Source organism: Urtica dioica, chromosome 7, assembly GCF_054948205.1.
Source record: "Urtica dioica subsp. dioica isolate 48M chromosome 7, U.dioica_male_clone48M_v1_H2, whole genome shotgun sequence".
Taxonomy (NCBI): Eukaryota; Viridiplantae; Streptophyta; class Magnoliopsida; order Rosales; family Urticaceae; genus Urtica; species Urtica dioica.
In genome coordinates this window covers 32,220,104-32,247,166 of record NC_142762.1, presented here as the reverse complement: position 1 = coordinate 32,247,166, position 27,063 = coordinate 32,220,104, and the positions used below count along the sequence as shown (strand labels likewise).

Below are 27,063 nucleotides of genomic sequence, written 5' to 3'. Positions count from 1 at the left end.
AGCATTTTGATGGAAAATGGGAAAATGTTATGAACTTGGTGGCAAATTAGGCGATTTCTCTATTTATTTTTGTTAGATCTATACGTAAATATATTTGTAGATTTGTTGTCACCGGAGAAACGTATGACATTACATGTCATTAATTTTATGATGATAGACTTTTTATGCTATTTTCATTTCCATGTGTTTTCTTTTAGTAATATTATACGTTTACATATAATTTAATATTAAAAGGAGTATTGATTTAAAAATAATTAAAATAGAGCATGAGTATAGTAACAAAACTTGAAAAGAGGGGTATATTGGCAAAACCCCAAGTTGTTTTCAGACTGCTACGACTGTCGTTTAAGCAAATATCAATACGAGTGGAGTCCACCGTAGTATATCCTACGCCCGAAAAACAACCAATCAGACTTTACCATAATACATTTTTGTTTAATTTAGCTATTAACAGACCAGACCAGACCAAACTCTCCTGTGAATCTCCGTGGTCACGTCTTCGATCAGATCTCCGATCGCGTTGAGCAACGTCTAACAGTCGAAATCCCTTCGCGATCTCAAGTTCCGATCAGGCATGGCACCGCCGGCTCAGTCCAACCGATCTCCGTCGCCGTCGCAACCTTCCGGGTAAGTCCACACAGTCTCTAGCTGTACCACTCTGTTTGGCTACTAAGAATCCGAATATAGTGTATATATAGATAGGAAATGGAAGAAAACGTAGTTGAATTTCGGTTTTACTTTTCATGCATAGATAGCGCAGATAGATTTTGATGAAGATGCTGTGATGTAGTGATGATTGGGGTTCGATATGTTTGCTCTAATTTTCTTGTTTTTTTATTGCTAGTCAAGCATTAGGTTTTTGATGTGATGTTTATTTAGCTGTTCCTACATTGTTTGTTAGCGTGAAATTTAGCTTTGAGCTAGATACAATTATTGAAATGTGTTCCGAATTTGGTTATCAACTATAGGAAAAGCGAAGTTACCGATCTAAAATCTCAGCTCAGACAGCTGGCTGGGAGCCGAGCTCCTGGGGTAGATGATTCGAAGCGAGAGCTTTTCAAGAAGGTGATATCTTATATGACGATCGGGATTGATGTGTCTGCTCTATTCGGGGAGATGGTGATGTGCTCGGCTGCGTCGGACATTGTCCTGAAGAAGATGTGTTACCTCTATGTTGGGAATTACGCGAAGGTCAATCCCGATCTTGCGTTGTTGACTATCAACTTTCTGCAGAGAGACTGCAAGGACGAGGACCCAATGATTCGCGGGCTCGCCTTGAGGAGTCTGTGCTCTCTGCGAGTGGCAAATCTGGTGGAGTATTTGGTTGGGCCGTTGGGTTCGGGTTTGAAGGACAACAACGCCTATGTAAGGATGGTTGCGGTGATGGGAGTTCTGAAGTTGTATCATATCTCGGCTTCAACATGTGTTGATGAAGATTTTCCCGCTACGCTTAAGCATTTGATGCTTAATGACCCGGATATGCAGGTTAGGACTTCTGGTTGAGAATTCCGTTATTGTTGCTAACAGTTCTTCAAAACAGTGAGAAAATAGGTGCGGTGATGTCTGGGATAAATGAAATTTATTTTCTCTATTGCACTTGTTTATAAGAGTAAGAATTGTGATTGCATCATGATATTATACCATTAACAGCACATAACAACTAGAGAGGCTTTGTTTCGTTTCATAAAGAAATGTTTATCTATGATCCTACGTTTGTAGAATTAATATGTCCAAAGAAGTGAAGTTCAATATACCACTTGGTATTCTACTATCCTACTAACAATTTAAGGTCATCAAGTTTTGTAACTTCTTTTAGAGGAGCAATAAATTCTTTTGTAAATTGAAGTATTGTTTTCTAGTTTGATTTGTAGCCCCTACACTTATACTATGTATATTTTGTAGTAAAAAGATGGTTCACGAAATCGACTTTATTTAGTGTAGTCAATAACTTTTTGTATCATGGTCATCAGGTTGTTGCAAATTGTTTGTCTGTGCTGCAAGAAATTTGGAGCGCTGAAGCAACCACCTCCGAGGAAGCATCGAAGGACAGGGAAACCCTACTCAGCAAGCCAGTCGTGTACTACTTTTTGAATAGGCATGTTCTCCTATCTCATCGTGAAGTTAAACTTCCATCAGCCTTTTTTTTATATATTTTATTTTCCCTTTACCAATGCATGCTTTTCTGTTTTTCCATAAGTATGATTTTTGGAAGAATATCTAGATATATAATTTAGTCGTCAAAATCTATGAATCAATACATAACTCATACTTCCTCAACTACCCTATTTGTACCCAAATTTCTCAGTATTTCCTTAACACCAAAATTTCAAGAATCCGATCTACCCAAATTCTCGCTGACCTTACCCGTAGGCACTATGCAGAAGCCAAGGAGGACTGAGCAGTTTCTGCTTAGCAATGTTGGTGATTTGTAGAAATACAAATCAGAATACTGTCTCACAGAATACTCTTGCAATATTTCGACTGTTGTCAGTGGGAATCATAGTTGTACCCTATATTCATGATGCTTTGTTATGGATTATACAAATTTATATTTCTTGGTCTACATTTGTGTATATGTATATGTGTATATATCAACTTATATCTTGCCAAGTTTGAAGAGTTTTTCCATAGAAGGAGAGACTGTTGTAGAGAAAGAAGGTTATAATAAATTAAAACTATATGGTCGTTGAGTGGATTGAAAGGAAACATCTTCGAATGCACCAGAATTGCAACTCATGTGCGGTTATTATTCTGAAGAATATAGTGTGTTATTGGCTACAAAAATATTTGGGGTGAACAAAGGGTTGTTCAGAACTTTAAATTATGTAGTTGATTTATTAACTTCTGTACCTTTATTATTATTATGGGTGTATTCAGAAAGATTTTGGGGTAAGGAATAATTTCCCTTGTCTGTTAAGAGTTACTTTGGTTTGTGATATGACTTATTTCTCAATTTTGGAGATCTATAGCTTACTCTGTGATGTGTTTTATATGCAGAATCAAGGAGTTCAGTGAATGGGCACAATGTCTTGTGCTTGAATTGGTATCTAAATATGTACCGGCAGATAGCAATGAAATTTTTGACATGATGAACCTTCTTGAAGATAGACTTCAGCATGCAAATGGTGCTGTTGTATTGGCGACTACGAAATTATTTTTGCAGTTGACTTTGTCAATGGCTGATGTTCATCAACAGGTAGCTTCTTTAGCTCTTTCTCCGCCATGATATTCTTTTACCTTAGCAAGTAAGAAAAACTATTGTATTACTAGCTCATCATGGAGTTCTATGGTTGACAGATCACAAAGCTTTCTAGTGACTCTTTCTTTAGCTATAGCTAGATAGCAGTTATCGAATCGTTTGATAGGGAAGAATTCATGAGTATGATTCCAGGGGGGGAGATTCATGTACCCGACTCCATCATCGTTGGTGTTGATGTTGCTTTAGTTGACATGGAAACTTGGTGAATTCATTATTCTTGTGTTACCTCAACGTTTTTGTAACTTGTGTTATTTAGGTATATGAACGCATTAAGGCCCCTCTATTAACTCTAGTGAGTTCAGGAAGTCCAGAGCAATCTTATGCCGTTTTGAGCCACCTTCATCTCTTGGTGATGCGTGCACCATATATATTTTCCACCGACTACAAACACTTTTATTGCCAATATAATGAGCCATCTTATGTCAAAAAGTTGAAGCTTGATATGCTTACTGCAGTAGCAAATGAGAGCAACACTTACGAAATCGGTAAGCACACACTGTCTCAATGGCGGTACAATCTTGTTGCTTTGTGATTCTGGTAGCTCGTTTAATTGTTTCTGTTATTCATTCAAGCTTTCATTAATAGTTTGTGTATGTATGACCTTGGATCTTTGCAGTGACGGAATTATGTGAATATGCTGCAAACGTTGATATTCCCATTGCAAGAGAGTCTATTCGCGCTGTTGGGAAAATAGCACTGCAGCAATATGACGTGAATGCGATTGTCGATCGGCTTCTTCAGTTTCTGGAGATGGAAAAGGACTACGTGACTGCTGAAACTCTGGTAAATTTAAATATCAGTTACACGTCATGCTAACCTCAGCTAATCACATTACTCCATGTACTATATATATATATATATATATATATATATATTCAATTTTGAAAGAACAGCTCTCTCAAATTTAAGTGGTGGAAAGAAGAAAATAGATATTTGTTTTCCCTGCACCAACCAGGCTGGTTGAAACAATATTTGAGTTTTCCTTTGTAGGTCCTTGTTAAAGATCTTCTGAGAAAATACCCGCAGTGGAGTCATGATTGCATTGCAGTTGTTGGAAATATCAGCAGTAAAAACATTCAAGAACCGAAGGCTAAATCAGCTCTTATATGGATGTTGGGCGAATATTCTCAGGACATGCAAGATGCACCTTATGCTTTAGAGAGTTTGATTGAAAACTGGGAAGAAGAGCATTCTGCCGAGGTAAATTTGGGCAACTCATCACCGTGTCTATAAAAGCTTCTTACCATATCTCAATATTGGCCGCTAGTAATTGGCAACAATCGGTACTCAGTTATAGTTTCAACCACTCCCAACATGTTATATAATTTAATAGAAGATAGACAAATGGTGTCTAATCCTTGATCGTTTGATCAATATGGCTAGGTAATATTGACTCTCTCGATTGGTTTCCGTATTTCCATTGTGCAGGTCCGCTTACATCTTCTAACTGCAGTGATGAAATGCTTTTTCAAAAGACCGCCGGAGACTCAGAAAGCATTAGGAGCTGCATTGGCTGCAGGGGTGGCTGATTTTCACCAGGTAGGTGCCCGATAGAATGTGTTACCTTGAAATGGTGCGAGTATTAATTTGGTAATAATTCCTTTGGAATGTTTAGTAAAAAGTCTTAGTTGGTTGCAGGATGTTCACGATAGAGCCTTGTTCTACTACAGGCTTTTGCAGCACAACGTATCAGTGGCTGAACGCGTGGTTAATCCGCCAAAGCAAGCTGTTTCCGTCTTTGCCGATACGCAGAGCAGTGAAGTCAAGGATCGTGTTTTTGATGAATTCAACAGTTTGTCTGTTATATATCAGAAGGTAACTTTTTTTAACCCTTTCAAATTATTAGCTTATATTCAAATCTGTATCATGGTATAGTCTTGCCGTATATTCACAAATCCAGGAGTTAAATTGTGTTTTGCATTATTTTCCCACTTGCACACTCTCTGCCAATTATACCCTTTTAAATAAAACCGGACCTTAAATTTTCATGTTTTGTTCACTTATCATCAGTGTTATCACACAACGCTGTTTTCGTGGTTGCACTAGGATCTGTATGATCAGACTAGCTATGAATATTGATTTGTAGATTGATCTGCAATCTTCTCGGTCAAATAGTTTGTAACCAGGCTAGTTGTACCCAATGTTCAAAATATCGATACCGATACCCATACCGAGGTTCTGATTTTACGGATATATCGAGTATCGACGGATATATCGACGGATATTCTATAACAATTTTAATACCGACTACCGATTATATCAGTGATATATCGATGATATATCGATTATCGACGGATATATCGACAAAAATCTTATAACAAAATATAATAAAATATGTACCACTATTTATATTTTTAAATTTCTAATAAAACAATCAAATTTAAAATATACCTATAAGCTATAACTTTTTTCTTATAGATATACATTATTAATATTTACATTACTTTCTCAATATTAAAAAATGTAATAAAATATTTTTTCAAAGAAATTGTAATATTTTTTCTACTACATTACAAATATTCTTTAAAATAATAAAAAAAAGAATAGTATTATATATTTAATTATTTAGTCTATTAGTAATTTAGTATAGATATTATATATATAATACGTTATGTATCATACATATATTTATATGTATAATAAAATATAAATAAAGAAATATTGATAATATCATTATACTAAGTAAAATTAATAAGTAAAATGTATAAATAATAAGAAATAATAAATAAAAAATAAAAAAAATAAAAAATAAAAAAAAATGATATTTTCAAATTTGGACGATATTTTGTCGATATTTTGGATTTTTTAACTAAACGATATTTTGTCGATATATCATCGATATTTTACCGATATTTATAAAACGATAACGATTACAACGGATATTTTACCGAGACTCTTCAAAAAACGATATATCGGCGATATATCACCGATATATCCCGATATTTTGAACATTGGTTGTACCCATTATGCATTATAACAAGATGTCTGAAATTTTAACGCTCTTAGTTCGCATCTCTGTTTATAGAGTTTTTTTTCATCCGGTTACAATAACTCACGGTTTCTTAACTATTGTACACTTCACACTTTCAGCCATCTTACATGTTCACCGACAAGGAACACCGGGGTCCGTTTGAGTTCTCAGACGAGCTCGGAAACTTATCAATTGGAACAGAATCGGCGGATACAATTGTTCCAGGTCACAGGGTCGAAGCAAACGATAAAGACCTTCTTCTAAGCACTTCAGAGAAAGAGGAAACCCGAGGACCCAGTAACAATGGCGCGTATAGCGCTCCTTCATACGACAGCTCGCTAGTCTCCATCGCTTCTCCGCAAAAACAACCAGACCTGATAAGCACAACAGCCATCGCCCCCGCTGCTCCATCGAACGTTTCTCCCGCAACAAGCTTCGCGATCGACGATCTGCTTGGTCTCGGCGTACCGGCAACACCCGAGCCGGCCTCAGCGCCGCCGCCTCTGAAGCTCAGCTTGAAAGCCGTCCTCGATCCAGGCACTTTCCAGCAGAAATGGCGTCAATTGCCCGTATCTTCGTCTCAGGATTATTCAATGAGCCCGCTAGGAGTCGGAGCTCTAACAACGCCGCAAGTGCTCCTCCGGCATATGCAGAGCCATTCGATCCAGTGCATTGCGTCCGGCGGACAATCCCCGAACTTCAAGTTCTTCTTTTTCGCCCAGAAAGCGGAAGAGCCGTCCATATTTCTCGTAGAGTGCGTGATCAACACGGCGTCTTCCAAAGCTCAGATCAAGATCAAGGCCGACGATCAAAGCACGTCCGGTGAATTCTCGGCCCTGTTTCAGTCGGCGCTGTCCAAATTCGGTTCGCCATGAAGACACCCCCAAGCGGGATGGTAAAAGAACGTTCAAAAGAAGTAATTGACGTTATACAAATGACTTTCCTTTCGACATAGGTAGTTTGTTCATGTGAATTTTCGTGTTTGTATTTAACCCGGTGCATGAGAATGACTACGGCTTTTTGTTTGTATCAATACTCTATTTGCTTGTAAAATCGGACTATAATAAGCTGTGTTGAGAAGAATTCCAGCCATCAAATTTTGCAAAGCAGAAACATCATCAAAGGGTGGGCCGTACCTATATAGGAATTACTATCAACCACTACGATTGGGCTCTCATAATCTTGAGCAAAAAGATTCGTGTCAGTACTTCCCTTGAAGCTTCAAGCTAGTAGTTTGGGCAAACATATCAACAACAATTGGGAAAATTACCAAAAGTAGGACTAAATTAAGGTAAAATTCTATTTTCCTATTTTTTTTCAAAAATTTACCAAACTAGGACCGGTCAAACAAAAGTCAAATGAGAGATACACAAAAATCTACCTATTATACCATCATACTAATTACCAACCTACAATCTTCCCCAATAAAATCTCTTATTTTTTATCTTTCTTTCTATTTTCCCGCTCATCTCATCGAAAAAACGAATTTTTTTTTATTAGTCCTAGTTTGGTAAATTTTTGAAAAAATAGGAAAATGGAAATGTCCCTTAATTTAGTCCTAGTTAAGGAAATGTCCCTATCAGCTACAGGGCTAGTATTGTGCCGATGAACATCACCTATCAAATTCCTGGTTTTTGGGTTCTTTTATCTTCTTTCATGAAGGATCAGCATGGGTCTCTACTCGAAAAGCAGTTTCTAAACAATTGCAAATGGTTATACGAAAATCGCCTATAATTTCAGTCTTGCATGCAAACTTATGAGTTTGGACTTGATACTTTTTGAAATGTCATACGGGTCTTTGTGCTCTTACCTTTTGAGCTTGAACTTGGTGGGTTTTTTTTTTTTTTTTTTTTTTTTTTTTTTTTTTTTTGGAATATTTCACTGAAGTCTTTGCCATCTAACCTTATGAGCATATTTTTTTAGAAATTTCATTCAAGCCTTCCTGCTCAGACTTGATATTTATTGAAATTCCTTACATATCTTTGTCCTCGTACCTTCTTAGCTTAGACTTGGTATTTTATTTTAAATTGCATCAAGTCTTTGCGGTATGAACCTGATGAGCTTAGACTTGATATTTGCTTGAAAATTCATTCAAGTTTTGTGCTCATATCTTCCAGAGTTTAGACTTTGTATTTTTCGAAATTTCACCCAAATCTTTCTGCTCTTAGCTTTTGAGTATAGACAATATTTTATCGAACTCTCATTCAAGTCTTCGTGCTCGTACCTTTCGAGCTTAGACTTTCTTTGAATTTTTATTCAAGTCTTTGTGCTCTTTCCCTTATGAGCTTAGCTTGATATTTCTTGAAATTTCAATCAAAGTCTCTGTGCTCATACCTTTCAAGCTTATACTTGGAATCAGTCTTGATGCAATTACTTTATTAGCATAGATGTTTTCTTGAAATTTCATTCATGTGTTTGTAATTTCATTCAAGTGTTTGTGCTCATACCTACGAGCTCAGACTTAATATATTATGAAATTGTATTCAAATTTGTACTAGTAGGTTTACCTTATTTCCTTTCCTTGTTTCTGAGGTAGATTGTCGTGGATATAGTATTCACTATATCGTTTATCCTGGATATTGGAAAATCATCTTTGGTTATTACTGGTTGGTTGTCGCTCGATGCAAATTCTTTATTGTCATCACCTCTTAAAACCACTCCAATGCAAGCACCCAAAGTTGCTTTATTGTTTATGTGGCAATGTCATGTCACTTTTTTTTTTTACACATTAGCATTGTGGATTGTAATGATTATGGCAATTGTGTCACTTTCTAGCACCCCGATGCCCACTTTTTTTATAATAAAAAATTAATAAAATAATAAACACACCAATACTTTGAATAGAGTGGGACCAATTTCTATCATCTTTACACATCAATCTTAGATCAACTCCATGCATAAGTTGCCAAATTTTTACACATGATAAAAGAAATTTTTTTATTTATTTATTTATTCATATCATCAATTGTAGAACTTAGGATAAAAATCACTCCAATGGTGATATCACCAAAAGATGATTGAAGCGGGTCTCATTCTATTCAAAATATTGGTGTATTTATTATTTTATTAATTTATTATTATAAAAAATAGTGGGCATCGGTACTAAAAAGTGGCACCACTGCCATAATCATTACGATCCACACGGTTAATGTGTAAAAAAAAAAGTGACATGATTTACCACATAAGCAATAAAGCAACTTTGTTGCTTGCATTGAAGTTGCTCTCTTATATGATGGGTCTATTTTATGATTTTTTTTTTCCCCATGGACAAGCTTTCTTTTGCGTTTTTATTGAAACCATCAATCTCTGCCATATCTCCTATTTTATCTATACACACAGACATATACACACATATTATACGTATATATAGACTACATTAAATAAGTAATATTAATTTAATTTAAAACCTTGAAGTTTCTTCTTGCTACGCGGCAAGTATATGCCTGATCCATTCTACATTGTCTTTCTCGTCAATGACTTTCTTGATTCATGGTTGAACATACATGCTAATTTTTTTTTTTTAATATATACATTGTGGATATTATTAGAGATCAAATATTTCATAGGTGTCGTTTATGTCTATTAAACGATAAGCACGATATGTTGTTTTTATTTTATTTCTTTCATTGTATTCTCCTTTATTTTCTTAATGTCTCATGGCTATATAAAGTGTTATACTTGTACTTTTCTCATTAGATTGGAAAAACATTTTCACTCTCAATCATTCAAGATGAGAGTTAGTTTTTCCCCAATTCTCAAATCCAATTTATATCTATCCTAACCTAAAATGTAATATGGTATCAGAGCGAAATTCCGCATTCGATTTCTAGGTTAGAGAAATCCACTTCGTCATCCCCGATTCCTCGACGATCGGAATAGATCTCCGACGACAAGCTCGATGGAATTTCATGAAGGTTGATTTCCTTTTACCTTCGAATATTGAGCGTCTCTTCTTCTCGATTTCAAGTTCTTCTCTCCATCGCTTCATCGACAAAAAGGCTTCATCGACGGAGATGCATCGGAAATTCGGAGCGATTTTTATCAAGATTCATCATCGACGATTTCAAGCCGTGTCATTCATCAAGAATCTTCTTCCGGCGAGTCCCGCCGTGTCAACATTCAAGATCTTCTTCCGACGATTTCCCGCCATGTCAAGGCTTCAAGATCTTCTTCCGGCGAGTCCCGCCGTATCAACATTCAAGATCTTCTTCCGACGAGTCCCATCATGATCCTCTCCGACCGATCTCACCGTAGAAATTCTTGTCATAATCGACCTCTCCGGTCCGCTTATCATCTTCATCACCATCGTCCTCTTCTGTCGACATCACCGGAGTTGCAGCCCAACATGAAATCCTGATCCTCGTCGGACATTACAAAACAGTACTATTCTCTTCGAGAAAATGAGCGTCAATCTCTGAGCTGTACAACTGGCTCACAGGACTAGACGAGTCTTTCTTGCTCACAGGTAGTACCAAATTCTCAATCTCCCCATCGGTAACAGTCGAGGTGGACAAGAAGTACGCACCAATCGAGCTCATCGGCAGAGGCATGTACGGCCTCGCTTCCTCTTCTTTCAGCCACAACACCGGCGAGATCTTAGCCATCAAGAAGATCTTGAGCTCGCCGAGCCTCGCGCTTCCATCACGAGCGTCATCTTGTGCGACTTTGATTCAGGTTCCATCTGCGACCAGAGGCTTCGCGATCACCGGAAAGCTCAGTCCCTCGCGAGCCGGCCCTTCAAGAGTGATTCCGAGTCGTAGATCACCGTCTGTTTGGGGATTCTGAACGCCTCGCTCCTCTCTGCTGCTGCAAGCTCCGTCACGACTTGAAGCATCGAAATCCGGTTGTGAAGCCTCTCGATCGCCTCTGACGAGTCGAATACCTCCGCGTCGGGATTCCTCGCCGAGAATTCCTGGAGCTCGCTACGTCAGTCATCGCTGTAGCGCTTGTGGAGAGCCATGCCGTCACAGCTTGTTACTCTGCCCGAGAACGACGAGGTCGTTCTTCCGTCAAAGCCGTTTGAGCTCAAAGACCATCTGATATTCGATCCCTCTTCTTCGTTGAACAAGCCGCCGAGCCGAAGCCCCAATTCTTATCGCAGTCGATCGTCAGGGGAATAAAAGAAAACGGCAAGAGGAAGGAGTCGAAGACCTCCTTCATATTTGATTTCAAGAAGGGAATTCCGACGAGGATGGAGAACGCAAAGGTCGCCGTGATCTCATTCACGACGGTTCCTCCGAGGTCGACACTACTTCTTCTGCGTCATCGTCATCGAACGCCTCCCAGGTTGGGAGTGCTGAGGAGATTGTTTTGGACGACATGGTAATGGTAGAGCAGCGACGAATCGGCCATTCTTACAGCGGAGTCGATCCGAGTTCCCAAAGACGGCGTATCTCTGATCATCGACGACGATACCTGGTCTTGTGTCATTGTCCTGCTCTCATTTTGGTTCTTTGTATCAATGACGTTGATTCTTGGAGTATGTTCTGACACTGTTCTTCTTAGCGCACTCAAAGTGTTTGACAAAATGCCTCTGAGAAATTTTTCTCAAAACGAGATTGGTTCTTCACAAAGTCAATTCATTTCTTCATTCATACGATTGAGGTCTTCTTCGAGTTGTCTTCTCCGATATCCAAGTTCAATCCAATCCAAGATGAACTTTCTGGAAAGTTCATCTTGCAGGGGTGTATTTGACATCAAATATTTCATAGGTGTCGTTTATGTCTATTAAATGATAAGCATGATATTTTGTTTTTCTTTTATTTTTTTTCATTGTATTTTCCTTTATTTTCTTTATGTCTCATGGCTATATAAAGCCTTATACTTGTAGTTTTCTTATTAGATTGGAAAAAAAAAACATTTTCACTCTCAATCATTCGAGATGAGAGTTAGTTTTTCCCCACTTCTCCAATCCGATTTCTATCTATCATAATCTAGAAATGTAATAGATACTAAGCCAATTTAATGTGCCTGAAATCTTTGATTAATTGGCGCTTTGGTTTAGTCTGTCGCTTTTCTCATAAGCTAGGCTTGTTCTATCGCTGTGGCCACCTAGAAATCTTAATGTATTCGAGTTAAGATACATTTTCTTGGTACTTTTGCTCAAGTAGACACCTTTCCCATTAGTTATGCTTATTTTATATGTGGCCATCTGGGCTTTCAAATGTGCTAGGCACCTTTCTCAAAACAAAATTTGATTGGTCTCAGTTATTTGATATTCTCGTCAAGCATTCATGGTTGATGATTATTGGATTTGAGAATCCGATCCAAGAATGAAAGAAAATATTGTTTCATTGATCCCAAAACAACCAGAGTACAAAGGTATTTAAATACAAAAACTATCAGCTTTAACAAACGTCAATAAACTATGTCCACACGACAAGTCGTATTGCAATTCATTAAAGCCTCAAACTAAAACGACAACAAAAACAAACAAAGAGAAATTAAAACAGATGACTTAGCAAACACGCTAAATAAAACCAACGAAGAGAAAACAACCAGCCAAAGTCCCTCAGCTCCAATACTCCTCCTCAAGGTGAACTGAAGATGTTCTTCAAGTTCATCTTGGAAATAAGATGAAGCATAGCTGGAGAAGCCAATGGTTTGGTAAAAACATTTGCAATCTGATGAGTTCTGATGGGGAGAAGTTTCACAAAGCCACGCTGGATATGATCTCGGACAAAATGAAGATCTATCTCTATGTGCTTCGTTCTCTCGTGATAGATTGGATTTGAGGCAATGTGTAAAGCCGCCTGGTTATCACAATAAATCACAGAATTGGAGTCCAACTATACTTGGAAATCTCTCATCAGTTGTTGCATCCATATGACTTCACTCATTGCTGCTGCTAGTGATCGATACTCAGCCTCTGCAGAACTTCTAGAAACTGTTGACTGCTTCTTAGACTTTCACGCAACCAAAGAATCGCCTACAAAAACACAATATACTGTTACTGATCTCCTAGTATCTGGACAAGTAGCCCAATCAGCATCCGAAAAAGCTTTAATATGAGTAGAAGAAGTCGAAGGATAGAATTAGCCAAATCCCGGATTTGACTTGACATAACGAAGTAAGTGATGAACAGCTTGAAGATGTAGAGTGGTAGGAGCTTGTACAAACTGGCTCAAAGCATGAACATCATATGTAACATCTGGCCGTGTAATGGTCAAGTATAACAGGCGACCTATTAGCCTCCTATACATAGTGGAATCAGATAAAAGATCACCATCAGTACGAGATAAATGTATTCTAGGATCCGTAGGCGTCTTTATTGGCTTGGATTCCAGAAAACCTGCATCACTCAAAATCTGTAAGGCATATTGCCTTTGATTGATAACAATACCAGTCTTAGATCGAGCAATCTCAAGACCAAGAAAATATTTCAAGTCACCTAAATCCTTTAACCTAAAGTTGGTGCTCAACATGGTCTTGACTTCAGAAATCACATGTCTATTTGGACCAGCCACAATAATATCATCAACATACAGTAAAATGACCACAAAAGTGTTACCAGAACCACGAGTGTACAAGGAATAATCACACCTGGATTGAGTAAACCCAGCTTGCACCATGGACTCTGTAAATTTTAAATTCCATTGCCTCGAAGCCTGCTTAAGCCCATAAATAGATTTATGAAGCTTGCAAACAAACTTGGAACCATGAATCTTGTTCTCCTCCTGTTTCATATACCCTATAGGTAATTCCATATATACTTCCTCATAAAGATCACCATTTAGAAAGGCATTACTAATATCTAGTTGAGAAAGAAACCAGTTTTGTGAAGAGGCTAAGCTTAAGCAAAACTTTGACTGAAACCAATTTAGCTACAGGAGAAAAAGTGTCAACAAAGTCAACTCCCTCTTTTTGTGTGTAGCCCTTTGCAACTAGACGTGCCTTTCTTCTGGCTAAAGATCCATCTGAGTGAAGCTTGTTGGTGTAGATCCATCTACAGCCTATAGCTGTTTTGTTTTCAGGAAGAGGCATAACTGTCCAAGTGTTGTTGTTATGCATGGCCTCAATCTCTTCATTCATTGCATCTCGCCACTCTTTATCTTTGACAGCCACATGATAGAATTGTGGAGCACTGTGCAGAGAAACAGACAACACAAAATCTCTGAAAGGCATAGACAAATTCTCATAACTTAATACATTATCAAGTGTGTGTTTAGAAGTAAAATGTGCACCTGATTTTATGAGATTGCAATGGTATTCTTGCAGATAATGAGGTTGTACAGGACGTCTAACAGATCTCCTTGTAGGTACATTTGTTTATGTGGAATGTTGAGAGATGTGAACATCTAACACTGTGTCAATGATAGGTACCTCAAGAGTAGAGGAAGAGATGTGTGGATCAGGTAAATCATCATCATGTCATGTGTCATTGATCATATTAGTCCTAGATGGTGCAGGAATAAAATTGGAAACAAGGTTAGGAATAGGACAATCATCAAAAGGATCTTTAATAGCATCCTTGTCAATGATATCATGAAAAGGAAAAAGGTTTTCATAAAAAACAACATCTCTTGATAGAAATACTTCCATAGTATTAATATCCAAGAGTTTATATCCATTGACACCCTGAGGATAACCCAATAAAACACATTTCGTGGCTCTTGGTTCAAACTTTGTCCTGTGTGCCTGCAATGTAGAAGCAAAACAAAGACATCCAAAAACTCGCAGGTGAATATAATCAACCTCCTTTTTGTATAAAAGCTCATAAGGGCTTTTAGAAGATAAAACAGGTGAAGGAATTCTGTTAATAATGTAAGTAGCAGTCAAAACCCAATCACTCCAAAAAGATATAGGAAGCTGTGATTGAAACAAAAGGGATCTTGCTACATTGAGTAAATGTTGATGTTTTCTTTCCACAACAGAATTCTGTTGTGGAGTCTCAGCACAGGAGAATTGATGTATAATTCCTTGTTTGGAAAAATAATCTGCAAAAAGAAGCTCATGAGCATTGTCAGATCTAAAATTCTTAATGGTGATAGAAAAGTGATTAGAAACATAAGCACAAAAACGAGGAATGATGGTGTGAACATCAGACTTATGCTTCATTAAGAAAGTCCAACAGAAACGTGTACAATCATCAACAATGGTCAAGAAAAATCTGTGTCCAAGACGAGAAGGAACTTTATATGGTCCCCATATGTCACAATGAACCAGGTCAAAACAAGATTCAGAGAGATTATTTGCATAATGAAAGGGTAAACGATGTTGCTTTGCAAGAGGGAAAATGTAACAAGGTTGAGTATCTACATCACTACCACTATAAGTGTTGTCGCTGTTTTTCGGACAACCATTTAGGAGCCCAAAGTGGTTAGACCCAAGGCCAGACCAAGTGGTCTCACTTCGGCTCGAGCGTGTCGGACTTGGTATCCCAAGTCGTCCCTTAGCTGTGAATGTCCCTTGAGTTCGTCCAAGTACCTGAAAAGGAAGAAAGAACAGGTGAACTAGGAAGGGAAAACAGAGGGGGTGCCTCTGTTTACCTCTCCGACGCTCAACATTAGTAGGATTGAGGTGGAGTATAGAGGTTTTAGAGGTGGTGAGAGGCCAAAGATGAGCGAAACGAGTGAAGTATGAGTTCGACAGCGTTTTGGGACTCAAAAATGGATTACCTTTGGGAGAGGACAGACCTCTCTATTTATAGGCGACCAAGGGGTGTTTGGAGAACCCCTTGGCCGAGTGAGCTTCTTGGGTTGGGAGGTTCACTCGGCCATTGGCCGAGTGAACTGCATGGCCGGCTGAAGGTTCACTCGGCCAATGGCCGAGTGAACTACTTGAGAGGTTCACTCGGCCATTGGCCGAGTGAACTGCATGGCCGGCTGAGGGTTCACTCGGCCAATGGCCGAGTGAACTGCTTAAGAGGTTCACTCGGCCATTGGCCGAGTGAACTGCATGGCCGGCTGAGCATATGGCCGGCCGTGGGTCGGCTGACCCTTGGACCGGCCATGGGCCAGCTGAGCACATGGCCGGCCATCGGCCGGCTGAACCTTGGGTCGGCCATTGGGTTGGGTCGGCCAATGGCTGAGGCAAGGCTTCGCCGCCCGAGGCCTCGCGCCGGTCGCGTGGGTCGAAGTGACGCATTTGTCCTCGTCGGTCCGAGACGGGCTGACAACATTAGCCCCCCGAGTTTCTGGTCGAGCGTGGGTCGAGTGGAAACTCAGTACTTCCGCTGACGTGCGGACTTGGGACAAACACCCTCGGGCTTGTGAGCCTGCCACGAAAGGGCTTTTGGTGCGTCGCGAGGGACGGCTTTTGTGCGTCGCGAGGGGCGGCTTTTATGCGTCGCGAGGGACGACTTTTGTGCGTCATGAGGGACGGCCTTTGTACGTCACGAGGGACGGCTTTTGTGCGTCGCGAAGGATGGCTTTTATGCGTCGCGAGTGACGGCTTTCGATGTCTTTCGTTTTGCGTGTCTTATGTTCTCGACATACTATCGTAGTCGACTCGCATGGTTTTTTCGGTGAGCGTCTTATTTTCTCGATTTGCCGATGGGGGCGTAATCGATTTGCGCGACTTGGCAATGCGTGGCTTATTTTCTCGATTTACCAACGAAGGCGTAATCGATTTGCACGGCTTGATGGTGGGTGGCTTATTTTCTCGACCTACCAGTGAAGGCGCGATCGATTTGCACGGCCTTATCGTGCACGGCTTATTTTCCCGACCTACCAATGAAGGCGTGATCGATTTGCACGGCTTTGTTGGTGGTGCGCGACTTATTTTCTCGACCTACCAATGAAGGCGTAATCGATTTGCACGGCTTGGGCCTCGGGGGGCCTTGGTGTCACGTTGGTGTGAACGGGTTTTCCGTGGACGCTGGCTAGACCAGTTATGTCCGGCGGGCGCAGGCCTTTGAAACCCATTTGTAACTCGCTGCCCATTGGCGCACGAGCTGGGCGGCGAGCGCGGTGCCACATTTGCGTGACCAGGTTTCCCGTGGACGCTGGCTAGACCAGGTACGTCCGGCGGACGCAAACCTTTGAAACCCATTTGTGACTCGCTGCCTTTCGGCTCACGAGCTGGGCGGCGAGCGCGGTGCCACATTTGTGTGGCCAGGTTTCCCGTGGACGCTGGCTAGACCAGGTACGTCCGGCGGACGCAAGCCTTTGAAACCCATTTGTGACTCGCTGCCTTTCGGCTCACGAGCCGGGCGGCGAGCGCGGTGCCACATTTGTGTGGCCATGTTTCCCGTGGACGCTGGCTAGACCAGGTACGCCCGGCGGACGCAAGCCTTTGAAACCCATTTGCGACTCGCTGCCTTTCGGCTCACGAGCTGGGCGGCGAGCGCGGTGCCACTTTTGTGTGGCCATTCCACCTCACGAGCGTGGCACCCTTTGGTGCGCGTGTCGTGTGATAGGTGGGGTTAGGTGTAGACTTGATCCCCCGGCGAGTGCGGCACCTTAGTGACTGGTCGCGTTTTCGGGTTGCGTCTCTTGGGTCGAGTCTTGTACCCTTGTGAATGCGACGCCATGGCGCGCACGTCACACTTGGGGACTCAATTGGCCCATTCTTTCTCTCACGAGAGCGTCGTGGAGCAGATTTTGGTTTACCGTTTAGGGGCGATTTTCGCTGCTTGTGAGAGCATTTAGATTTATCATTGAATCCTGTGAGTCTATCGTTGACTGATGACTCAAGAAGTCGCGTATGTTTGACATGAGGATTCGTAAGTCGACACATGGGTTTGTGACGTGACTCGAGGAGAAATGTAGAGTCGGCACGAGGGGTAGCTTGTCAACTCGTGGACTCGGTACTCGACTCGAGGAATGAACTCAACTCGAGGAGAAATGTAGAGTCGGCACGAGGAGTAGTTTGTCGACTCGTGGACTCGTCACTCGACTCGAGGAGTGAACTCAACTCGAGGAGTAAACTGAACTCGAGGAGTGAACTCAACTCGAGGAGAAATGTAGAGTCGGCACGAGGAGTAGTTTTTCGACTCGTGGAATCGTCACTCGCCTCGAGGAATGAACTCAACTCGAGGAGTGAACTCAACTCGAGGAGAAATGTAGAGTCGGCACGAGGAGTAGTTTGTCGACTCGTGGACTCGTCACTCGCCTCGAGGAATGAACTCAACTCGAGGAGTGAACTCAACTCGAGGAGTGAACTCAACTCGAGGAGTGAACTCAACTCGAGGAGTGAACCCAACTCGAGGAGTGAACCCAACTCGAGGAGTGAACTCAACTCGAGGAGTGAACTCAAATCGAGGAGTCAGGTGTAGGGTCTGCACGAGGACTTGTCGATCGACTCGTGGACTCGAAACTCAACTCGAGGAGTGATCTCAACTCGAGGAGTCAGGTGTAGGGTCTGCACGAGGACTTGTCGATCGACTCGTGGACTCGAAACTCAACTCGAGGAGTGATCTCAACTCGAGGAGTTACGTGTAAAGTCGGCACGAGGACTTGTCGATCGACTCGTGGACTCGAAACTCAACTCGAGGAGTGAACTCAACTCGAGGAGTAATGTGTAGTGTTGATTATTTCTCTTTGGGATATCCGGCCTGACCATCGGCCCCTTGAGACTTCGTTATACTTTTGTTTTTGTTTTTTGTTTTTTGTTTTTGAGGGTTTCATCGAGTATCGTTCCCCATTAGTTAGCCCCCCGAGTTTCTTGTGTTCGTGAGGCGGAGACCAAGAAACTCTCGAGTGGGAGATATACAATAGGATGTCACAACTTGTAGAACAACTTTTATTGGAATGAAAATGTTGTTACAGCTTGTCTTGGCACATGGCCTCTTTAGGAAAAGGGAAATTACATGTCTTATATAAAATGACAATAAGTTCAAGCGCGAATTCAATGACGAAAGTTGTGTCGGTCGTGGCCGTGAATGCTAGGCACGTGTTAGACAGTGCTCATCATCTCATTGTCTTTGTGCTAGAGGATTCTCCCTTTTGACAAGTCGGTTGCTCGGTCGGGGTCACCTTGCTAGTGAATGTGATGAACTCTTTGAGATGCCCACCTCGGATCAGGGAATCAATTCGCTTCCTAAGCTGGTAGCATTCGATTGTCACGTGTCCGTGATCCTGGTGATATTCGCATCACTTGCTTCTGTCCCTCGTCGCGGGGTCCGTCTTCAACGGGGGCGGAGATCCTAGCTTCTCCCTGTGTAAGCTCAGGATCCGGCCGGGCGTCGTGTTGAGTGGGACGAAGGATTGCTTCGGGGCCGGAGAAGGATGGTCATTAGGGACTCGACCGTTTCTAAGCCTCTTCCTTCGCGAGCCGAGACCGGTGGCCGGTGCCACGAGTGTGGCGGCGCGCTTCTTGTTGGATGCACGGCCAGCAACGTTGGGTGGTTGATGTCCCAAGATGACTTCTCTCTCGATCCCGCGTTAGGCGTTGAGTTTTTCTCTCAAGTCGCTCCCGTGAGATTCCCGAAGGGAATTGAGGTGATCTCTCAAGTCTCCGGTGGCCGTCCCTATCACTTTAGGCGAGGATACGTCATTCGAGTGACGTCCTCGACAGACGCCATGGCCATTGACGTCGTCATCTCCCCGGGGGTTTTGGACGCGGATGGTGAGCTTGGAGCGTCCCTTTCGGAACCGAGAGGTCGAGCGTCCCCGAGCATTACTCGATACTTGACACCTTGACGTGGTCGCCCGAGGGTGTCCCCTCGAGGGCGCGTGCGAGGGCGAATTTGGTATTTAGATATTTTTAGCCTAAAAGGTCTGTCGGGTCAATCATGAATGGTTGGTTATGCAACCCTCAAAAAGGAAGTTTTTTTTAATGACGGCGAGATAACGATAACAAAAAATATAAATATATTTAGTGCTCATTAGAAAGTTGACGTCTCGACGCGGTCGCCCGAGGGTGTCCCCTTGGAAGCGTGCGTGTGCGTCCCCTTTCGTGAATAGCGTGGTGGATTCTCGATTTCGCCACATAGTCGTGGACCTTCTCGTCGTGGTTGGCATCATCCTCGATGCCAAGGCCGAGGAGATCGGTGATGAGTGCGCCATCGACGCCGAGACGGTTTAGGAGCTCGACGAGCCCTCGAGCCGCGTCCTCTCGGACCACGGCCTCGGGGTCATTCGCCGAGTCTTGGGGCTGGCTCTCGTTGTCACGAGGTTGCCCTCCTAGACGGTGCGCGAGGCCTCGGAGGCCGTATCTCGAGCTCGTCGTTCGGTCGGCCGCAGAGGTGACGGGCAATTGACTCATCTATCGAGAGTTTTGCCGTTGAAGGATGAAGAAGAATGGTAGAGGGAATGCGTCGCCAAGGTCGAGAGATCCCCTCCTTCTAGCGCCAAAATGTTGTCGCTGTTTTTTGGACAACCATTTATGTCAGGACAAGTTTCTGCGTCACTCGTATTTGGAGATAATAAGCAAGTTTCCGTTGTTACAACTAAATTCTCGAGTGGGTTATATTTCAATGGATTTATCGAATTAATTTTAAATATGTTAAGGTTATGGGAAATCTCGGAATGAGTAAAGGAATTATCGAGTTTAACTCGATTAATAAATTAATTCCGAGGAAACATTCCGGAAATTAATTTAAGAAATAAATTCTCAAGGATGAGAATTAATTCCGAGAAACCTTAAATATATTTAAATTATTCGAGAACGAACGAGAAAATTCTCGGTTCGAATCATATAATTATAATCCGTTCGGTGATGGATTTAATTAAATAATTATATGAAAATGACGTGGTTGTAACAATTTTAAGGGACCCATTTGAAAGAAATCAAGAAAAAGAAATTGGTTTGAGAATAAAAGGATAATTCTTAAGCCTTGCCTCGTCATCACACATGTGTCACGCTTCTATCCTTGCCAACCCAACACTTATCTTCATCATTTACTTTGCTATTAAGTCTCTCCAGCCGAAATAAACAAACCCACGGGAAAAAAAAAGAGGAAGAACAGAAGAAGAGAAGAGAAATAGTGAGAGACCGAGGGAGAGAGAGAGAGCTCGGGGAAGAGAAAGGCCGAGAGAGAGCAGAAGAGAGCTTGAGAGCGAGTGAGCGAGACTGAGAAGGAGAGCGACCGAGGGAGAGGACGCGTGACCACCAGCACCAGCCCGAGACCCCAGCCCTACGCGCGCGCCATCCAGCCAGCCACCGAGCCCTAGCGCCACCTGCGCGCGGACGAGAAGGAGCGAGCGCCGCCGAGGACGCCGGACTGAGAGGAATCGCCGGTGATAGGAGGAGGGATTTCATCTGGGTGATTCGGTTCTTCAAGCTAGGTAAAGGGATTCTTTACCCCAATTTTAATTGAATCTGATTTAGGGTTCTGTTATTTGGAATTGGGGCTTTTGGTTGTGAGTTAGGATTTCGGTAATGATTCCTCTGATTATGGTGGTGTTCTTGGTTTTGGACGGGTTTGGGTGTGGTTTTGGTCTTGGCCGTGTAGAATGGTTCTGGCCGTGTGTTTGATCTTGATTTTTGGGACGTGATTCTGAGCTTGACGTTGTTTTTCTAGTTTGAGAATAGGAGTTAACGGTTGTTTCGTTGTTGTGCGTGTGAGTTATATCTGTTGAGAGTCTAGGCTCGTTTTAGGTGGGCTGAACAGGTCTCGGGGCAGCGGCTCGGGATGGCGAAGAGGCTGTCCGAAGGTTGGCGGAGCTGTTGCGCGAGTGACGACGGAGTGGGGCTGGTCAGCGAGGTTCATCGGCTCAGTTGGGACGAGCTGTTGGGCCGGGGATGGCAGCGACGCTGTGGCAGCTCTCAGGGGGCTGTTTATGGCAGTCTCTGCCCGGTGTTAGCGAGTCGAAATTTCCCGAGTTCCGACTCGAGTCTAAGACGTAGTGAAGTAGTTTTTCTTTTAGTTAGTTGCGAAGTTTTGATGGATTGTATGAGTGCTCGGAGTTAGTGCGTTATTATATTTTATGTATAGTGTTGTTATGTTTTATTGTTTTGACAATGGTTTTATTTTCCAAGTTGGTTTCGTTTGAACCGTTAAAATTAGTACGTTATTATTATCAAGAATTAATACGTTATAATTAGTATGTTTTATAATCGAGCTCGTTTTATGTAAGTCGTTAAGAAAAAATAATTAATATGTATCATTATTAAACTCGTTGATTATTCACGTAATTATTTAGTATATTTATCTTAATTATGTATTAAAAATCGAGTTTGACTATAAGCTCGACTCTTTTAATTTGGAAAAAGAATATCAACGAGAAATGTTTTATTTACGTTCTCAAACGGTATAACTTGTCAATAAAAAGAGACAAGTCATAAAATATTTTCTAAACCACATTTGAGAAGTGTCGGTTTGAGTTATTTTCATATAACTTACGTATTCTATAGATTGTTAGTAAGAGTTTCTTTATACGTTCTTTTCTTTTAGTTTCGACCTTCGGGAACCTATCCTAAGCAATGGGCTTTGTCCCGTCAAAAGAATAGGTGGTCGAATAGCGGGGCGTTTCTTAGCCTAGATCAGGGAAGTTGTTAAGGCCTTGTTCTTAGGCATCGATTCTTTCCCGTCTCTGTTCTGTCATGTATTCCCTGATGTTTGTTTTTTTAGACGCCCTGAGTAGCGTGACTAGGAGGATGTTTTGAATACGTTCCTTATGAGCTTTCTTTTAGTAGAAGTGTGTACGTTAGTAGATCAATGGACGAGATACTGAGTATGCTCGATGTTCGATCTTTCTCTTCCATAGATACGTCCAGATTGCTATAAGGATTAGCAGGAGAAGCTTACAAGGACTGGGTTATACGTGAAGTTAAGAAGAACCCTTTTATCTGGAAGAGAAGATCTCAGGATTCGAAAGAATCGTTATCCGAGTAAGTGGATTATAGGCACCTACAATATCAAGAAATATTATATATATCTTTATATATATATATACATATATTGTACGTGCATTTTCTATATGCTTTCTAGTAAGCAAGAGTAAGATAAACCAAAAGACAATTCACTATCAAGATTAAGGGCTTTAAGCAGCTAAAGAATTGGGAAACGGAATTAGTCCGGCTAACAAAAATGGCTAGAGGTGACTAGGAACCCGAGCCTTTGCTATGTGTTCAGTTAGCCACCTTCCAGAGATCCAGTCCTAGTGAACTGGATTATGAGAGACTGAAGTTAAGACTCGTATTCAAAAGCGAGAATATTATGATAGGATCTTTGGGAGTCGCATCTCAAGATCTTATAAGTCACGAGTTAATAAGCGAAAAGAATATATGGTAAGATCGGGATTAAACCCGAATTAAGCAGTCTCTCATGTTAAGTTAATTAAAGAGAAAACATAGAATGGTACCGCCTCCGACATATACCCCTTGTTAGCAGGTACCTATTATGCTTCGTGCTGGTACCACATGGGGATTAGGCAGGAGACTGTGCACCCTCCTGTCTGGCGCCAATAAGACATGTGTCGTGCGGATATCATTAAGGGATCCCGAGCAGGAAATGTATTGTATGATGGGAATTGCCGGGACCTAAGCTGGCATATTCTCAAGTAAGAGGAGTTACCGGGACCTAAGCTGGTAATTCCATAGATTATGATAAAAGTATGTTATGATGTGAATCACCGGGACCTAAGCTGGTGAATTCTTAAGTAAGAGGAAATCTCTCGGGACCTAAGCTGAGTGATTCCTAAGCAGGATGAATCTATCGGGACCTAAGCCGATTGATTCTCAACTAAGGTGGATTTATCGGGACCTAAGCCGATACTTCCGCAAGTTATGAAAAGATATGATCTCATGTTATGTATTGTTTATGTGTTATGTGCATTGCGCATTAGATATGTAGATATCCGCTTACTGAGTCTTTCGACTCACAGTTATTATCTTGATATTGTAGATAAAGGAAAGGCTAAAGAAGACTGAGCAGAGCATCAGCGAAACCGGTAAGTAAGTAGGCGTGTGTATGTACGGCTGCCGACCTGTGGCTAAGTCAAGGGCGAATGAGTCTATTTTGTTTTTAAAAGACGAGTCTTTTGTTTGTAAAGTTTTAAATAGTATGTTTTAAGAAAAACGAAAAATTCGCCCATATTTTTGAGACGTTTATGTAAATAGTTTAAAAGTTTTTTTAGAAAATGTTTTCTGGAAGCGCTTCCACCAAAGTTTTTATGAATTTTATTTATGTTAAGTAAGATACGAAGATCTCTGCCGCGGGTCGTGACAATTTAGGAGCCCAAAGTGGTTAGACCCAAGGCCAGACCAAGTGGTCTCACTTCGGCTCGAGCGTGTCGGACTTGGTATCCCAAGTCGTCCCTTAGTTGTGAATGTCCCTTGAGTTCGTCCAAGTACCTGAAAAGGAAGAAAGAACAGGTGAACTAGGAAGGGAAAACAGAGGGGGTGCCTCTGTTTACCTCTCCGACGCTCAACATTAGTAGGATTGAGGTGGAGTATAGAGGTTTTAGAGGTGGTGAGAGGCCAAAGATGAGCGAAATGAGTGAAGTATGAGTTCGACAACGTTTCGGGACTCAAAAATGGATTACCTTTGGGAGAGGACGGGCCTCTCTATTTATAGGCGACCAAGGGGTGTTTGGAGAACCCCTTGGCCGAGTGAGCTTCTTGGGTCGGCCATTGGCCGAGTGAAGTGCATGGCCGGCTGAAGGTTCACTCGGCCAATGGCCGAGTGAACTGTTTGGGAGGTTCACTCGGCCATTGGCCGAGTGAAGTGCATGGCCGGCTGAGGGTTCACTCGGCCAATGGCCGAGTGAACTGCTTGAGAGGTTCACTCGGCCATTGGCCGAGTGAACTGCATGGCCGGCTGAGGGTTCACTTGGCCAATGGCCGAGTGAACTGCTTGAGAGGTTCACTCGGCCATTGGCCGAGTGAACTGCATGGCCGGCTGAGCATATGGCCGGCCGTGGGCCGGCTGACCCTTGGACCGGCCATGGGCCGGCTGAGCACATGGCCGGCCATCGGCCTGCTGAACCTTGGGTCGGCCATTGGGTTGGGCCGGCCAATGGCTGAGGCAAGGCTTCGCCGCCCTAGACCTCGCGCCGGTCGCGTGGGTCAAAGTGACGCCTTTGTCCTCGTCGGTCCGAGACGGGCCGACAATAATAAGCTAACCAATTTTTAAGAGCAACTAAACGTTTAGAGGAAAGATGTCCCAGCCTTTGATGCCAAGTGTATGCTGAGACTTGATTCACACAGATAGTTGGGTTGATGAAGCTATTCTTGGTCAGGATGTAGAGCTCATCTTTTCCTTCACCCTTGCCAATCGTCTTCTAAGACTTGGCCTCCTGTATCAAGAAAGTAGTATCCGAAAAGGTCACAACAACATTAGAGTCTTTGGTTAGAGCTTTCATAGATATAAGGTTAAATTTAAAAGAAGGGACATATAGCACATTGTGCAAAACCAAATTATTGTGAAGCCTAACAGTCCCTATAAAACTAACATCAATGATAGTATGATTAGGAAGAGTAACTGTCGAATTTTGTAGAGTTCTTAGTTCTGAAAAAAGAGATTTCTTAGCACATATGTGCCGTGTAGCCCCTGAGTCCAGAATCCAAGAATCATTAACAAAATTCGAAGTAAAAGTAGAGTTGATCAAACCATGTAAACCTGTATGGAATGAAGTCATGTTGACTTCACCAGATGTGCCAGGACTTGTCTTGTTGGAAGCTATGAGCTGACTGGACAAGTGGTTGATCAACTGGTGGATTTGATCAGAGGAAAGGTGAGAAGTGACCGTCGATGCTGAATAGTCTGGACCCCTTCCATGGCCATTGTTTGATCCTTCAACCGTGTTGGCTTGGTTCTTGGATTTGAACTTGTAACCAGGGGGATACCCATGCACTTTGTAGCATTTATCCACTGTGTGACCAAGCATCTTGCAATGCGTGCACATAGGCTTATCTTTTCCTCTGAGTTTCTTGTTGTCTTCATGAACCGCCATGGCAAAAGAGTTGGATTGATCATTGGAGGACAAGGAATCCAAACCAACTGATCTTTGAGTCTCTTCCTGGGACAACATGGCATAGACTTTGCTTATTGGTGGAATCGGCTCCATGAGAAGGACTTGACCCCGAGCATGAATGTAGTTCTCATTCAATCCCATGAGGAATTGCATAACATATTCCGATTCAACGAATTCACTCAATTTGGCCTTTCCTCCACAAGTGCATGGACACGTACAATCTGGTTTGAAATCACAAAGATCTTGATGAATAGCCTTGAGTCTTGTGAAGTAAACACCGATGGAATGTTGATCTTGTGATAGGTTGATGAATTCACGCCTTAATTGGAAGATTCTTGGCCCGTTGCTTTGTTGAAATCGATCCTTCAGGTCGTTCCAAATGTCTCTGGCAGTTCCTCCAAAAAGAATGCTCGAAGCAATTTCCTTGTTCACAGAATTCATGATCCAAGCGATAATCGTGCTATTGTTTCGACTCCACAAGCGAAGAAGATCTGGATCTTCAGGCGAGGGCTTCAAGATCGTGCCGTCGATGAACCCTAACTTGTTCTTTGCTTCAAGGACAGTGAGCATCGATCGACTCCATGGCATATAATTGGTACCTATCAAGACATTGGGGACAAGGCTACCTCCAGAAGAGTCCGAATGATGAAGATAGTACGACGAGGATTGGTCATCAAAGGTTGACCTAAGGCGAGGATTTTCGGCGATTCCGGTGGAAGGCATCTCTGTCGTCGAGGATTGATTGTCCGCCATTGAAGCAGAGGATTAAGAATCCAGGAACCAGACGAGATGAGAAAAGAAGATCAAGGAAATGCTCTGATACCATATTGGATTTGAGAATCCGATCCAAGAATGAAAGAAAATACTGTTTCATTGATCCCAAAACAACCAGAGTACAAAGGTATTTAAATACAAAAACTATCAGCTTTAACAAACGTCAATCAACTATGTCCACACGACAAGTCGTATTGCAATTCATTAAAGCCTCAAACTAAAATGACAACAAAAACAAACAAAGAAAAATTAAAATA

The 27,063-nt window shown here is 42.0% G+C and overlaps 2 protein-coding genes and 1 long non-coding RNA gene across 3 annotated transcripts in view; all 3 read left to right on the top strand.

Moving 5' to 3' along the window:
* YUC6 (Flavin-binding monooxygenase family protein) overlaps window positions 1–27,063 on the top strand; it is a 54,575-nt gene that overhangs the window by 26,402 nt on the left and 1,110 nt on the right. The window lies entirely within an intron of this gene.
* On the top strand, window positions 417–7,283 carry LOC149390864 (adaptin family protein). The gene is made up of 10 exons (XM_089618896.1): window positions 417–627; window positions 969–1,485; window positions 1,971–2,095; window positions 2,998–3,196; window positions 3,516–3,744; window positions 3,876–4,042; window positions 4,250–4,459; window positions 4,688–4,798; window positions 4,898–5,074; window positions 6,350–7,283. The coding sequence occupies exons 1-10, from the start codon at window positions 575–577 to the stop codon at window positions 7,103–7,105; spliced, it is 2,544 nt and encodes an 847-aa protein (XP_089475022.1). The 5' UTR covers window positions 417–574; the 3' UTR covers window positions 7,106–7,283.
* Window positions 20,979–22,063, top strand: LOC149390863 (uncharacterized). Its single transcript, XR_016300243.1, has 2 exons — window positions 20,979–21,400; window positions 21,714–22,063. It is a non-coding gene; the product is annotated as an uncharacterized LOC149390863 (long non-coding RNA).